We start from the raw sequence: 17,318 nt of genomic DNA, 5'->3' as shown, positions 1-17,318 counted from the left end.
GTGATGCATCTACCTTATCCACAAACACACTCCTCTTCACTGGTGTGCTCTCTTCAGGAAGAACATAGAGGTCTGCAGTGGTGGGAAGGCCAGGCTTTACCATGGTAACCAAAGAGTCCTGAGGAACGCCTGTGAGCTATTAGACAAAGAGTGCAACATGATAAGTACATTTAAAATTGTTGTTTTGCATAAAACAAACAGAGCTCTAGTGTTTGTGTGTTTATGATTGAAACGAGAACCTTTGCAAGAATCTTGGTTACGACTTGTCCCACATCTTGTCTCCATTCAGGGATGTTTGGGTTAAAGCGATCCAAATTACGACTGAAACTCAATGGAATGACCTGGAAATGATCTGAAGAGAGACACTGTGTTATGAACAAGGTATTATGAATATATAAATGTTAACATTGCAGCTGCAAAAATCAACTGAGAGATTCACACCTTTAATGCACAAAAGAATAATACAAAAACAATACAATAATAATCATTTATCTTTCATTAGTTCAACTAAAAGCTTCACTATTTGAAGTGGTTCTACTGCATAGCAAGAGGTGAGGTAGACAACGACTTTCAATCATTGTCACACTCACAAAACCTTGTTACTCCAATAACTATAGCAAAGCATATGGGTTTGGAATGACATGAAGGTGATTAATAACGGTAAGACAGAATTATAATTTTTTTTGGTGAACTATATACATTTAAAACTTTCATATGACATGAAAAAGACTCATAAAACCAGTTGAAAAGATGTGATCTCAAAATAAAGAACCAAAATATTCCAGGCAAGTCATTTTGTTTTCTACAGAAATTTAAAGTTGGGAAAGTTGAGTCATCCAACGTAAATGATTAAAAAATGTAACCAACAGGTTTACTTTTAGCTTGAGGACAAACAATATGAAATAATGAAGTGAGACTGTGCACAATAGTTCTTCTTCATTTTGTATTCAAGTTGAACATTGTCTCTGAGGGAGACCGTCATTTCTGCTTTCCAAGCATGACCTCATCTCTATCACACCACACTCATAAATATTCAACCCAGCCCTGGAATCACATGAATATTTCAGTTCTGTTTAACACTGTCATTACAACAAAGAAATAGGGTTAGTCCTCAAGTTGATTTCAAACACAAATCGAGAACTTTAACAATATGCATTAACTGTGGAATTAGTTCCCAATCTTTTTTTTTTTTTTTTTTAAGTATTGGCAGTGTTTCTGTGAATGATGTTTAATTACATACAATCTGTGTTTGTCACAAGGCCCAGACTAAAAAAACCATAACACACTAGCTTACTGATGCGCAAAGCAATTTAACACCACTTGCTAACATAAAACTGAATGCTATTCAAAAATATTTAATTGCAATAACTGGTCTTTTTGCGCTTCTCATTAATGGATGACTGTTGTACTTCATCATAATTTGTATTTCCTGATTTACGTGGCAAATAGAATTTAAACAAATTTTTACATAGAGGAACAGTTCTGTATGACCTATACCATAAAACCAATCCATTGTAAGTAGCACAAACACCATTTGGACTGTCTTTGTGGTGTCTTCAGTTATATTATTATAGTTTTTGTCCTTTTTGTTGAACAGAGTGCAAACATTCTTTTGTTATGTTTTGCAAAAAACTGGACCACGTGGGTTTGGAATTACGTAAGGGTGAGTAAATGATTTTAATTTTTAGGTGAATTGACTGCCAGACCTCCCATGGACATACCCAAAATAAAATGGTTGCTGTTAATAAACCCTGGTATTTTCTGAAAGAAGACAGTTCTGAGGATGATAACTGAGTAACTTTCACTTTGAATTTTATGTATATTCAAATAAAAAAAGATCAGTCAGTTAGCAATTTTTATTGTAAAACAGTTGGATTATTGGATTATATTGCAGCATTAGGCCTCATCATGTTTAGCTGCTTATGTCTTATCTCACATTCTTCAACCGTTAAAAAGCATTGTGCTAGAATTCTTGCTCGAAATTCTGTAAATAGTAAACTTGCCTTCTTTGATTTGACTGGCCATCTCAAACACTTTAACAATCACAATGTTGAACCAATGCACTCAATGCAATAGAAGATCATAATTTTGAAGGATACTGAAATTAAAAATTCAGCCGTAAAACTTCCCAGTCCTCCCCCTGATGCTGTACACCATCAAGGGGTGTTTTATCTTACCGTAGACAATGACAGTCTTGCTGTCCTGTACCATGGATCGACCATTAGAAGCCTGAACCGTCACAGGAACTTCCCCCTCCTCAGAGAACCTTGTAATCAGACTGTTCTCCAGGGTCAGCTTCGGCTGTCGAAGGGAAAGACAAGTCATACATATCTAGATAAGTGTAAAGGCATCACTTTAACAGCTACACCTGAACCTTTAAGCATAAGTATCTCAAATTAATTCCAGGTCAGTTTCTTCAGTATTTATGAACTCATTAAACATTCATCTTCAAACTTTTCATTATAATCCCACATATGTATGCATATAATCTTAGATGCATTGCCAATTAATTTATTACATGCCCTCATTACATGCCATTTTTTCTGTAGAAAAAAATCAGAGTAGTGCTAAAATACATGGCTACTCAATTTTTTTTAAAGTCAGTATAATTTTCATACGGAACACAAACACCTAATATACACACCTAATAAAAAAATGAAAAAAACATTATTGCTTTTACAATAGTATTTTTTGGAAGTCCCCTAAAAATCATGTATTATGAGTATATTTTTTATAGAATATTATTAATTACCACAGAGTACCTGAAGGTTATCTCCAATCCACCAGTAAAACACGGTAAAGTTTGCCTCAGTGGGCAGCACTATAGCTGTGAGATTTACTTCTTGATTTCTGCCAACAATTGGGACCACCTCCAGATGGACATCTTGAAGAGGAGCTGGAGAGAAAGTGGGATCAAAATAGAAAAAAAGACAAATTGAGAGTTGTGCAAAAAAAAAAGGATCAAGTCTATCTTGAGATAAAACAGCATATATAGTGTGAGCAATGTGTACAACTTCCATCAATATTTGGTAACATCCAACCTTTCTTTGTGCAGATTTCACATGGGCCTGATTCTGAGTTATGATTCAGTAGAAACATTTCAACCCCACAGTGTTATAGATTATACTAATCATTATGTTCCAAAATTTTATGCAGCAGACATTAAAATCACTTGACTCTAAATTATTTATGAAGATTTTACTGACCTGTGACCTGGATGTAAAGTGTAGCTTGGTCATGTCCAGCCGAGTTTTCAGCCTTCACATTGACACGATAAACACCTGGCTTCTCATAACGGTGTTGAATGGGTTCATCTGTGACAGTCAGGTTTTCATATATAGCCCTTACACCATCCATTAAATCGACCTGATATCTGGTGCTGGTGGTGTCACCCTGAAGAGAGAAGTACAAAGAAACAAAAGTTAAAGATGCCTACAAATAAGTAGAACATTTTTCCTTGCCTGTAAATCTTTATATTTTCTATTCAAAGTTTTCTTACATTTTGGCATTCAAATTATAAGAGTTGTATAAAAATCCATGTTCTTCACCTGTTCCTGATGGACAATAAAAGTGATGTCATCACCAGGTGCCACAGCCAGCATCTGTCCTTTGATGCCCAGCTGCAGACCTCTAGGGGGCAGCAGAGGGCAGGAATGCTGCTTCGCGCTCTGTTCTTTATTCAAGCCACCCTCACAAACATTAGCGATGACCTTCCGGTAACTACAACAAGACAACAAGACATGTTAGCCTTTACTTGATTTTATTTGCCTTAAACTGGAAAATCCATGTGATGTGGCCTGGATTTAAACAGTTATAATGGAGAGCTGTGGAAAAGATGAATTTCATTCTTAAATACCTTCAATAATTTGCTTTAATAGGTGGATAAAATATCAATATATTTGTGTCCAGAAAGGAATTGTCTCAGAACGACTGATAAACAAACAACTTTTTTTGTCAGGTGAGGTTTTTCGGAACGAGAGTCTTCTGCTCTACTTAACACAGCTCAGTATGGACTTGATGCACACACACGTCTTTTTGATTAATATTTTGAAAGCAATGAAATCTGACCTCTTTGTTAAATCTAGTCAATCCTGTATACAGTCTATCTGCTTTGGTTGCTATAGTGAGAGTATTGTCAAAGTGGAAACAGAGGATGGAAAACTTAACTATATATGTGTTGTAAATGAAAACGGATGTTGAGATAGTATTCTCACTTGAAACGGAGTGGAAGTTTGTACCCAACTTTAGCAGATATGGTACAAAATGAGTGTATCTGGACACAGCTTCAGGTAATATTGTGCACTATGACATTACATGTGTGATGTGACCTGAATGATGAAAATCTGATCTGACAATACAGACCAAGACACATTCAAAAAAAGATCTGATTTCAAAAGACATGTGGACACGGTACTCATTTTATCTGCCTGTCTGAACAAAGCTTGTGTGCTCATCTAAAGTGTCTATGATATGCATGAGTGGATGTTTTTTACTGTGCAGCATTTACTGTGCTGGTTCAGTGTAAAAACTGACACATTTAATAAGTGTAGTGATTATGCCCTGCATTTCTTAATGTTCAGCATTCAGTATTACCCTGTGCTGGACTTGTAGCTGTGTCCTAAGTGGCAGTTTTCAGGTGGAGCGTCAGGATCATGCCAGAAGTCAGGATAACAGCGATCCCCCTCTAACCGGAGGCTTGGAGCACGCTCAAAGCCGTAGTCGCTGAGAACACACAGAGAGACGTAAAGCTCTATTTTTAGCCCCAGATCTAATTCACAATGCACTACACTGGGGTGTGAAAATGAAGTTAAGGGTGTCTGTTACAGTAAAGGCATCTGTGTATAATTGCAATTGGCTTGAAACGTGCAAAGGTTATCTCTCTATTTCATACCAGGCAAAGTCTTTCTCTGTGCATTGGCAAGGTTTAGCTGTTAAAACTGATGTATAGCTCTTCCCTTTAATGCAGAACGATGACTCTTTCCTCCTCCTGTACATTCGCTCCTGGCCCATGATGCATTTCTCTCCCTGTAGGAGAAAACTTCTCATGAGTCTCCATTTGAATAGTAAACTGATTCACAACCTAAATTAAAATGTATTTCCATAACAGAAGAGTTAATATGTTTTGCTGAAAACCTTCTTGCTGAAGAAAATATGCCTGTTTAATATTATTATTTTGTTTTTTATTCATCTTTATATCTGCTTCCTTATTTTCATCTCATGAGTTTCAGTGAGCTATACAGCACTTTGGTGCAACCTTTATTGTTTTTGAACATGCTGTAACTTTACAGCTGAGTGGGAGGTCAGAAAAACAGCCTGATATTACCTGTAGGTCAGTGAGTCTCCAGGAGTCATAATCAGCTTCTGTGCACTGCCTGGGAAACGACTGTCGGAAATCCACCTTCACCAGCTCCCAATCCGAACGGTAACTTATGTGGCCAAATACCCTGTCCACAACAGCAAGCATTATTAAACATAAGCCTTTGACCTGTCCATTAATCCATCCCTCCATCCATAAACATCTGATTATCCCTCAAGACAAAAGCCATTCATCCCTTTCACTGAAAAGCGAGACCATTGGAGTGTAACCTTGACTTCACGTAACAACACATTCACTACCCAATTACGCATCTTGGGAACAGAGCAAACGAGAGGAAAGACACATGACCTCGCTCATCAGCAGTGTGTTTCTAATGAGCGGGGGCCTCTTTAATTGAGGTCTTTGAATTTCACATTGCCTTCATCAAAAGGGCAGCCTCTTTGTAATACAGAGACCACCGGCTGTTTGGGGTCGATGCTCTACACTTAATCTCAAATAAATCACTTTTCACCGCCACAAGGTGGAACCCTGTATTTGTGTTTTATAGAATTCAGTGCAGGAGTGTCACAAACAATTAAAAATACTTTGATCATCTGACATAGCACTCATATCTGAAATGTCCAATATGTCCAATTTTATAAATACTCTTCCTTGAGTTAAAGGCAGTTCAATGAATATTCCGCTTGTGATGGACTAAAGGCCTGATAGCAAAATGCCTGTCTAAATCAAAATGACTGAAAGAAGGAAAAGCAAATTTATATCACTGTATGTACTAAGTGCAAGTAAAACCAAAACAGGAAACAAAATATTGCTCCAAAATAATAAAATTGTCTTAAATGGACAGTTCACAGAAAAATGAAGATCATTTACTTACTCTCATATCGTTCCAAAACTGTATGACTGTTTTCATCCATACAATCAAAGGCAATGGAGTCCAAAACAACATACAGTAGGTCCCCATTGATTTTCATTGTATGGAAAGAAAAAAAAAAAACACTCTTAATCTGTTGTGCAGAGGAAAGTACCGTAAGTCATAAATGTTTTGAAACACCATGAAGGTGAGTAAATGATGCTCATTTTTGGATGAACTACCCTAGTGGACTAGTAACTCCTGTTCAATTTTCAGAGGACTCATACTCACGTCATAACCAGTGTCTCATCTCCAGGTTCGCTCAAAAGTCCATCAACAAATACAGAAGTGCTGGTGAAGTTGTGGATGCTCCATGTTCGTCCTTCATCTATGCTGAACCTAAGATCAAATATTTGTTTTGATGTTGTATTAGCTGTACTCTCCATGCATAAGGAAAACAAAGTTGAATATTATATATCATATGACCTTACAAGTCTGCTTTGAGTGAAGATGTGTATTTTAGTTAAACAAATGTGAAACTCAGTTAACACATTTCAAAAATTATTTTAATTAAATATAATTATTCAATTAATTATACAATTATTCATTCCTCTCTTTATAAAAATTCTGAACATACTGTAAGCTGAAAAATCACTCCGTCGGCGTTGATTCTCACAGTGTGAACATGAGAGTTTGTAGGCTACAAGCCAGCGTAAGGACTACAAGCTCTTAGTTTCATCCTGACAGAAGCTGTGTTTGTACTGACAAGACTCAATGCCGATGAAAGGCTTCAAGGCTTATGTGAGAGATGGTAATGATTTTCTCTTTGATCTTCATAGGTCTCCTCTTTACGCACATTTGTGAAGCAAGGTGAACTCGATATCTAGTATGTGAATCACTTCAAATAATATGGGTAAAGAGTTGTCTGAGTGCAAAGGAAGAGATTCAGGCTGCTCGGGAACTCAGGGTGGTCTGAAGAGCCCTCCAAAGCCAAATGAGCTTCTTAAAGCTCTCACTCAAAGGATTACCAGCACAATCAGGTCAGCAAAAGCCAGGGAGGAAAGTCTTGAATTCCTGCTTTTCATACAAGCCTGACCCTGTTTACAGTGTTTACTCTCAGTTTCTCTTTCTACTGTCAGTCTTTGTCATGTCAGCAAAATGGGTACATTTGAGTTTTTGACTTTGAACAATTACAAATGATGTCCAGACATCACATTACAGAAAAAAAACTGAACTTACTTGAGTATTTTTAAAGGGATTGAGGTGTCCTTAATGGCCACAATGACACCGCCATGATCCAGATAAAGAATGTGATGCTCTTCTTCAAAAACCTACAGTGAGCAAATGAAATAATCTCTTGAAGTTCATCTTTATAATTGTCATAATCAAGATTTAATATCATTAGGGAAAAATAGAGCTGAGGAAATGAGAGGCTGCAACAATCTCGAAAATCATTGAAAGGACATTAAGAGAGAAATAAGTCTGCCACATACTGAGCGCTGAAACGACAGCAAATGAGAGGTTGTCAAATGAAATTGGGCAGAATGGGTACAAGAGGAACAGAGATCTGAATTCAACAAGCAAACCGAAACAAGTCTGTTGGGAAAGGTGGGTGTTAAATACAAAGAGCAAACCTAAAGAGTCGTGACGAGTCACAGAAGAAGCTATAATGAAGCATTTTTCTGACACTGAAAAGTCATTGTAAAACACATTCGCAGACCATTAGTGTCTTTTCTGTGTTCATTCTCACCTGTCTCCAGGTCTTGCCACAGTCTGAGGTGATGTACATCTCCTCTTTATATTCAACCAGCTGAGACCCAAGGTTACCTGAAGAGAAGATACACAGAACATCTCCACATAAATACAAAGAGGGAGAGAGCGTCTTTAATTTTCTTCTTTTTAACTTGAGGCGAAGCAGCAACTCACTTTCCTCACTTTCTTTAATTTTAAGAGAGAGGGAGGAGTAGTCGTGAGTGAGTTGCATATAAAAAGAAAGAAACTGCAAGAAAACTGGAGGCTATTGTGGATCAAAGGCTGAGAATTAGTTAGAGCTGAACATTTTACTGAGGAAATGCACAATAATAGCAAGAGAAAGAAGGATTTGATGGAGACTCAGTGCTCACTTTGTGCATGTACATTTATATGGTGAGAACAAGCTTCAATGTGTTTAAAACCGGAGACTGCTCAGGTGTTTGTTAGTAAGAGAAATAAGTCAAGAGTGAACAAGTCACTGTGACACTGTCTATGTGTGTGTTACATGTCTGTAACCCTGAGGGAATGGACAGACTCGATGACCTTGTGAACTGGCAATAGCTCTAGCCTTGGATTCAAGAACATTAATGTATTGTCTTCCTCAATTCCCCATGAACCCTGTGGCAATAAAGAGCAAATATTTCATATATCTGTGCATGCCTCCTTTTGTGCCTCAGTGTGGGCAATGGCAGTGCACAACACTCAGAAATGGTACATCACATTCAATTTTGCCTCCTAAAAATATTTCTCAGCATTCCTTCCTTTTTTGTGAAGAAATAGTCTGCTTTGTACACACTATTACAATTTCCCTAAGCATGCAGTAGTGCAGATTTGGATCTGGAATATAATTATTTCTTGTAATTGAAAAGGAGTACAGAGTTTCATTTCAGTTTTTTGGGTTCCTCACCGCTATGGTGACAGTGCTGATATGTAACAGTTGTCATGAAGACTGACCTGCACCCATTATGAGGCCTGGGGCAGAATCTTTAGTGTGGACCGTTCCAGATACGTACGGGTTGTCAGCCCATCGCAGGTGGAGATGGAGGTGACAGTCAGGCTAGGAAGAGGAGCAGAGACAAAGAAAAATATTACTCTCTCTGACATTTTTTTTTTTTGTACTTTGGCAGTCATGCCAATTATTACACAATAGATATACCACCAATAAGTGTTTTATATAAAGTGTGCACTTAATAGAAAATCTAGACTCTCTGACAAATACACAAAACCACCTTGCATTAACAAACACAAATAACAGTAAGCAGCCCATAATTTAAAATCACTTCACAAGTCGTACTACATAATGTTCCGGATAAAAGATGAATCAGAGCGTGAATATAAATCAAATTTAAGGTGCCAAAAACCTCAACAGGGTAGCAATAAAAAGGAGAAGAGCAGTAAAAATGACAAAAAATGAGAGAGGAAGGAAGAGAGAGTGTTGATAAGTGAGGAGGAGAAGAGAACAATGAGAAAAAAGACATGTCAAACGGACAGCTGAGAGATGAAGATGTGAGAAGGATTGACTAGACAGACAGGAAAGGAGAGAGAAGTCGATACATGTCCTTTCAACTTGTGATTTATATCTTGTCTTGTCTCATGTTTGCCAGAAACCATATTTGTGTCTTAATAAATGACCAGCTACCAGTCACAGTGTTTAAAATGGGCATTTATAATGATACATATCATCTCTAGCTGTGCGTGTGTGTGTGGATTGATGACTCAGATCGTTTTTTTTTTTGTCTCATGAAACAGCAGCACAACCAATGCCTGCTCAGCCCACCAACCCTCAACCGCAAACAGCGGGAGATGAGTCAGATCAAGGGGTCAATGACTTCACGTCTGTGTCTGAGACAGTTGCGGTACAATAATTCTGAACAGGAAAAAAGCAGAGTGTGGGCTGGATATATATCTGTAGATGCATAATGAAATAAAGTCACGATTTTGTTGGTATGAATATGCAATGAACTGAAGGGAAAACAACATATGCACAATTACCGTATATTTAATTTAAGGTCTGCATTGTAGTTTTTAGTTTGTGGATATGTTATGTACTCTTCCATTTAAAAGGGGTCAGTAAGGGGTCTAGGGGTCTTGCCTACAAAAGCTGCATTTATTTCAGACTTTATACAACATAATTATAAATGTAAGTACACAGACATAAGCTACTTAAAATAGATTGTATCAAGATTGTACTTAAGTGTACTTCATGTGTACCTATACTGTGCACCTTATCCAGCTGCACCTGAGTTTGATTTAACCCACCAGTACACAGCTAAAATATATATAATACCTTTCTAATTACATTAAAATTACAGAATATTACACACAGGCATAAGCTACTTAAAATAAAGTGTATCAAGATTGTACTTAAGTGTACTAGTAGCTGTGTAACAGACTCGGTTTGTTACATATGTGTAACAGTATAGCTGCCTATTTCATATACATAATTACAAACTGTAATTACAGGCTGTTCCATAACTTAGTTACATGGTAAGTACATTTTTTTTCATGTAAGTAAAACTGCTACTACTAAGTACTTAATTAGGTAATTACTATGTATTATGACACTTTAAAATAAAATGTTACCAACATTTCTTATTGTTATCAGTATTGAAAACAACTGTGCAGCGTAATATTATTGTGGAAATGTTATGCATTTTTCAGGAATCTTTGATAAATATAAAGTTCAAAAGAAGAGTATTTGAAATAGAAATCTTTTGCGTAAGTTTTTACTGTCACTTTTGATAACCTGGCTGAATTCTTGCTAAATAAAGGTATTAATAAAAAGTATTCTATTTTTTTATTTTATTTTTTTCTAATTTTTTTTTGACTAACCCCAAATGTTTGCACGGTACTATATTTATAAATATCATATTTAAGTAATATGTTTGGGAAATCCAAGTATATCTGAAAGGTAAAAAGTGACTTAAAAATAATGGGAAAAAAGAGAAGAGTCATTCTGCTTAACTTTTCAAATACAAATAAAATGGATGCAAAGGCTAGACCAAAATTAATTTAGCACTGATAGATACATAGAAAGAATATCTGAAAATCTGGAATGGAAGCTGGGATGAGGAATGAACAGGCATATTTACCTGCTTGCAGCTGACAGATTTGCCATTAATATCAGTTGTGGGAGGAGCCAGTGGTTCCCAGTCTCTGCCTTTGTTGTAGGTAATGAGAGTCATCACTTTTCCATCTATTTTTTGATTGGCTAAGAATACGCCCTTGATGCCACGAACCTGAAAAACATATACACAACCAAAGGATGTGATATTCCTCAGTATCTCCTAGATCCTGTAAAGAAGCTGTAAAATATTAGCAAGTCAAATTATGGCAAAGTCACAACTGTCTACGAAACTGTCCAATGTGTTAGATCAAACTTGTTTCAGTAGCAAAGGAACATCAGCTTTCTAGAATCACTCATTTATTTAAGCATGCTGCTAGCAATAAATAATAAATGCGTGAAAGCAGTTACTATATCACAAGCAGTCAAACTTCATTTTTATGTGTGTGTTTTTTCGTTATAGGTAAAGGTCTCTAAAAAATGTAACTTTACAACAGCTGAACTATGTTTAGTTCATTATGCAGAAGGTAGGATGTGAAGCCCACACTGCCTTGTTTTACACAGGTACTCTGTGGGGTGAAATGCTGACCTCTAGGATGTCGATGAGGACATTCTCTTCAGGCTGCTTGGTGCTGCGGACGTTCTCCAACACAATGGAGTAATAGACTCCTTGTGGATCTGACTGGTAGAGGTTGTACGTGTCTGTTTGATACCACTCCTGCAGAGCCAGGAATACCTGATTCTCGTCTGTACTCACAATTTGCACATCCTGCTCAGAAAGACAAAAACAGAGAAGCAGAAAGATACCACACAAGAAGATTAGAATGTCATGTAAAGATAAAACTGAAATAAGTTCAATGCAAATGGCAGTTTCAGTTTTCTAAGCAGGTACAAATAATTAACATCATGATTCGTTCAGACTTGCGTCTTTGTGTGAAGAGAGATAGAAAAGCTGAACGCTTTCACTTGTGCTTACATAAAACAACCACAAAAAAGAGCTGCATATAATTCCATGGTGATTATATTTAGTTGCTTTAAAATTAAAAGTTTATTTTGAGCTGCTGTGAAGAACTGAGTTGGAACATGAACTGTGTAGGGACAGATTTAGATGAAATGAAAGCATGAACAATTAATGAATCCATCCTATAATTAGCTCTTCTGGATTGCCTTAAAATACCGAATAAACTTTAAGCTCCTCCGTTTTGGTAGCTTAGATGCATACAGCCAGGCGCTGTGGCAATGACTGGGTCAGGACGGGGGAGTTTGTCACCATGTTGTTCTTCCCGATAAAGTGAAAGTGGGTCGCATTAATTTAGGCACAAAGATGAAGGGTACAAGCTCAAGCCCCCAGCTGAATTCATTCATAAGAACTTAAGTGAAGAGCTAGCAAAGTCCCTGAAGCGCTGTGTAGCTTTAATGTGCTTCAGAGACCAAATTCTAAGGCTATTTCCCACTTATGTCCCACTAACAGCAGTTTAGAGGCACTGAACCCCCTCTGTGAGAGGTCAGTTACACAACACCTGTTTACTCTGAGAATTATAGGATGGAATAGGGAAGATAAGGATAAAGCAACACACTTAAAGAAGCATCTGTAACTACTTGTGTGTGTGCATGTGCAAATGGATCAACATATCTTTACTGTACATGCAGCTTCTATATAAAGAATGACAAAGAGGCTTTCTGAGTAATATATCCATATGATACTACACATGCAGTATAAATAGTGTATGTCTCATATTGGCTTCATTAAAGTCAATTATGATGGCATGATGTGCGTTCAAATGATTTTGGTCAGAATTAAAAAAAAGTTTTTGTTAGAATTAAATAGCCAGACAATTTCGTATTTCATCTTTTTCACTTCCCAAAAAGACAGGAGGCTTTTCTAATGCAACATAATGATTCACATTAGTTGTATAACTGACGCTGCATCTGTCTATTTTATAATTCTTGTGGTGCCACAGAGCATGACGGAAAATGTGGTCTGGTCTGTCTCCTCAATGAGTTGTTTTCTGGCTAGATTTATCACTATTTTTCATCAAAACACAAAATGCATGCAAACAAAATGGTACCATCAACATTCACATTTCCAGCTTATTATGATCAATGACCCAACTCGAAAAATTTTGGCTCAAAGAAAGTTTTAAGAAAAAACTCTTCCAACTCACTATTATAGAGACTTCTAATCCTGTTTCATCCCTATGTCCTCATCCTTCCTAAAATATCTTTCTATATCCACACACAAACACTTCTGAAAAGTACCAATTTCCCCAGAAGGCTTAGTCTATTCTGATGAAATGAATGCAAATATTTAATTTCAGAGAAGCTCTTATATAGAGGGGAGTGTAAATGCGTACATGGCTTTACAGACATTATTTCAAATTGAATTTACCCTTTTACCAACCTTAGTTGTCAGGAGGTTCATGATGACATCTGGAGACAAGCAATCACAAATCGTAATAGCTGACTGATTGCTTCCACGTTTGCTATTTAATTTTTCGATCAGATTTGGAGATGGTACTGAACACACCTCTTGTCTAGAACGGCAATGTAATTCTTGGCTCTTGATTTGAGGTCAAATACGAACAGCTCATCATCTTTTACTTAGTTGTGCATTAAAATTTTAACGATGAGGTCATCTTCCCACCAAGGCTTACACAAGACAATGAAGTCATCGCTGTGAAACACAGCTGCTGAAAGTTCCCCTGGAGAGAGTGGAAGTTTTAAACGTGGAATATAAGATCACCTAAATCAGCACACAAACAGCAACAAGAACAACAGAGTAAGAGGATTAGAACAGGAAGCTGTAAGTGAAGCACTTGTGTTTTCTTTTTAAGTCTTACATTCTACTGGCTGGATAGGTCCTGTCTTTGTCTATCATTCTGTGTGACAGGACACTCAGGTTCCCAGTCCTGATAACAGCACTATCAGAACTTAAGACAGCACTATCTGTCTGTCTCTGACAGCAGGCACAGGACCCCTATCAGCCATTACACAGGTGCAGGACATTTGTGTCTCTGCCTACAGCCACAATCCCTGAGTGCATTATCAGCAGGCTGACTGAGTGTCTAAGAAGGATGGGATAGGTAACAGTACGAATGGATGGATGGAAAGACAGGAAATCTGTATATGAAATGAAATGGCATATTAACACACCAGCAGAATGTTTGCTTTTTCTCTGTGTCTGGTCGATTCATTGGGCTCCAAAAGTGGTGCATTTGAATTCTGGTCATGCGGTTTCATTCTTGAAGCGGAGAAACAGGTCTTAATTGTCCAAAATCAATAGTATTGTTTCTATTCACAGTCTGCTTCAAGTAAAAGAACACTGGGCCTTTTTAAGTGATTGTGTGTGCTTCAGGGGCGATTGCAATTGGATTGCAATACCAACATTTATATAAGATGAAACATTTAAAGCAGGCTTGCAAAATTACAGATGTGTCACAAAGTAAAATTTTCCAGAATGGTGTTGTTATTTGATAATGTTATTTGTTCATTTAAGATGGGCTGATTCCATCCTGAAACACAGACTGGCACACTTCTTTTTAAAAGGGACAGATCACCTAAATCTGAAAATTCTGGCATCATTTATAACCTTTCATGTCATGTAGCCATGTAGGTTTGAAATTACATGAAGGTGAGTAAATGATGATACTATATTCATTTATGGGTGAACTAACCCCCCGCCTTTTGTTAAATAAAAAACAGCTTATTCATTTTCTTCATCTTTAGTTCTTCAGATGTAGCAAGCTTTACTTCATGCAAATTTATAAAACAATAAACAAATCAGTTGAGAAGAGCTATAAAATCTGAAAGACAGAGGCTGAAAGGGAAAAAAAAGAAAGCAAGAAGTGGCGCTTAGCCATTTAGTGCCCTAGGTGTGTTACAACAAACAAATCGTCCCACTGGAGCCATGGACCATCATTAATCCATAACGTAAAGAAAGGAACTTCAGGAGAGATCTGAGACTGCATACTGGAATTGGGTTTTGCATTTTTCAAAAGGTTTTCAATTATTCACTGTGGAAAATATGGGCACAACATCAGCCAACCCCATCTCTCTCACACACTCCTGCTCTCTTCTGGGTTCTTGAACCAGGTGTCTAAAATTTGATCTATCTGCTCAGTCAAGCGACAAGCAACTAAAAGAGAAGAGCAAAGAGGGTCTAGAGAGGGGAAAAACAACAATAATGCTTTAACCCAAAAAATGTCACCACGAAGGGAAATGATAAATATATCCGTTCTAATTTGACACAAAAACCATTGCATATGCACTTGAAGGCACTGAGCGAATGAATATATAGCATGCTCAACTTCTATAGTAATTAAATCGAAGCTTTTATCCGTTGCCATTAAGGCTTCTTTCTTAGTAGTACTCTTCTCTTACACTTTTTTCTCTCTCTCTTTCACTATGTCACAGTGAATCAGTGGTTGGCATAGTTACAAATGCCACTGACAGCTGCCCTACAGCCGCTCTCCTTTCCCTGCCTCTCTCTCTGAGGTGAAATATACATGAAGCAGGCCCCTCTGGCCTCCACTCCAATCAATGTTATTCAATTACAGTCAGCCAGCATTTTACTGAAGCACTCCCTTGGGTTAGAGCCACAGACAGCCTGGTCAGTCATCAGCTGTAACCCTTAGCCAGCTGTCTTCTTTCGCCGGCATATTACTGCCATACATCACGGCTCCTCAGTTGGTTAAACCCACATCTGGGTTGTAATGGTGTAGCGTTTCAATGTTAGACACCAACTGTGCTCTTCAGTTCATACATATTGCTGCAGTACGTCATAGTCAGTCTCTGGTTTTAAAGTGAAATCCACAACAGCTGCAGATGATAAAAGAACAATAACCACCTTCAAACAGTAACTCACATTTAGTACATAGTTCATGACAAAAACAGCAGCAACTTCAAACACAAAATAAATAGCAGAAAGTTACAACAATATTTTAAACAAACAATATGGAAACACAATTTTGATATCAGTTTGTATTGCAGTATGCTTAGCACAAAAAGTTTTTTTGTACGCTACAAAACATTTTAAATGTACAAAAAATATTTTTTGCAAAGACTACAACCCAAAGTTGCACCCAAAAGTGATTTCAGAGTAAATATTGGTCATTTTACCGCTACATTTCTGAGGACTGTACCTTTGGAAGGGCATATTTAGGGAATCTCATCTGAACAAATTCATTCCTTCGATATGAGACGTAATACTTGGTTCGATTTCCTGTAGTTACCTAAAAAGAAAAAAAGAAAGAAAGTGTTTTTATTTCACTATCCCAATGATGGGGTCATGTCTTCACTGTCAGCAATTTTGAGAAAAACCTCTCTCACTTTCCTATTCATCCTTTGCCATCTCAATTCACAATGTCAATTTTACCTAGCTACTATTATCTCAACAGATTCAGTCTCTACTAGCACTGAATCAAAAGCTCTGTCTGTTGGTCTCTATGGTTCACATAAATTGTGTCTAGTCTGAAACAGCATGACTCTGACCGAACACAAACATTTCACACACTGTAGTCCTGTTTCTCAAGGGCATATCTAAATTCCTTTTCAACAGCTGCAATCCTTTCAAAAAACAACTGAGCAGGTGAGGGAGATTGGGGGTGGGGGTGGGGGTGTTTTGGTGAGAGAAATTAATACAGAACGAGCAAATGTCCTTGAGTCATTGGCTAATTATAAAAGATCAGGGAAAAAATAATAAAATTAAAAAAGGGATAAGGGAAAAGCAATACTGTAGCAATACATTTCCAAATATGATTAAAAGATGAATATGAGACAAAATTACAGAATGTCACGTTTTATTATTAGCCGTTTCAACACATACATGTTTTACCAAATAAAAAGAACAGCCCTTTTAGAGTTCATCCCACTCATTGATGTGAGCATAAGTATTGGGACAGTTGAACATAAGGCAGATATAAAAGATTAAAAGCTATTATTTAGTTGCAGATCCCTTGCGCACAATCACAGCAGTGAGTCTGTGACCCATAGACATCACCAGACTCTTGGTCTCATCCTTTCAAATACTTTTCCCAGCCTTTAATGCAGCCAATTCCAATTGTTGCTTGTTTTGGGGAGTTTCTGCCTTTACTCTCCTCTTCAGCTGGTGAAATTCATGTTCAATCAGATTTAAATCTGGAGATAGACTTGGGCAATCTAAGACTTTCCATTTCTTTGCCCTTATAAACTCCTTGACTGAACTGGCAGGGTGTTTTGGGTCATTGTCCTGATGCAATATGAAGCACTTCCCAATGAATCTGGTGGCATTTTCTTGAATATTTCTTGAATATTTCTTGAATAATCTGGTGGCATTTTCTTGAATATGGTTTTGTACG

The 17,318-nt window shown here is 37.3% G+C and overlaps 1 protein-coding gene across 1 annotated transcript in view; it reads right to left on the bottom strand.

The window, feature by feature from the left end:
- The window catches only part of sorcs2 (sortilin-related VPS10 domain containing receptor 2), a gene marked incomplete at both ends in the record, with an annotated part of 173,342 nt that overhangs the window by 3,972 nt on the left and 152,052 nt on the right, over nt 1-17,318 (bottom strand). Inside the window, 16 exons of the mRNA XM_079436645.1 lie at nt 14-136; nt 240-352; nt 2,178-2,301; nt 2,763-2,896; nt 3,207-3,393; nt 3,549-3,720; nt 4,594-4,722; nt 4,892-5,025; nt 5,324-5,444; nt 6,459-6,566; nt 7,407-7,498; nt 7,918-7,994; nt 8,874-8,976; nt 11,012-11,158; nt 11,573-11,752; nt 16,125-16,214. Of these exons, the coding sequence (XP_079292771.1) occupies nt 14-136; nt 240-352; nt 2,178-2,301; nt 2,763-2,896; nt 3,207-3,393; nt 3,549-3,720; nt 4,594-4,722; nt 4,892-5,025; nt 5,324-5,444; nt 6,459-6,566; nt 7,407-7,498; nt 7,918-7,994; nt 8,874-8,976; nt 11,012-11,158; nt 11,573-11,752; nt 16,125-16,214 (2,034 nt within the window). The remainder of the gene's footprint in view (nt 1-13; nt 137-239; nt 353-2,177; nt 2,302-2,762; nt 2,897-3,206; nt 3,394-3,548; nt 3,721-4,593; nt 4,723-4,891; nt 5,026-5,323; nt 5,445-6,458; nt 6,567-7,406; nt 7,499-7,917; nt 7,995-8,873; nt 8,977-11,011; nt 11,159-11,572; nt 11,753-16,124; nt 16,215-17,318) is intronic.

Source organism: Barbus barbus, assembly GCF_936440315.1.
Source record: "Barbus barbus genome assembly, chromosome: 2".
Taxonomy (NCBI): domain Eukaryota; kingdom Metazoa; phylum Chordata; class Actinopteri; order Cypriniformes; family Cyprinidae; genus Barbus; species Barbus barbus.
The sequence above is the reverse complement of the archived record's forward strand: the minus strand, read 5'-3'. Positions and strand labels throughout refer to the sequence as shown.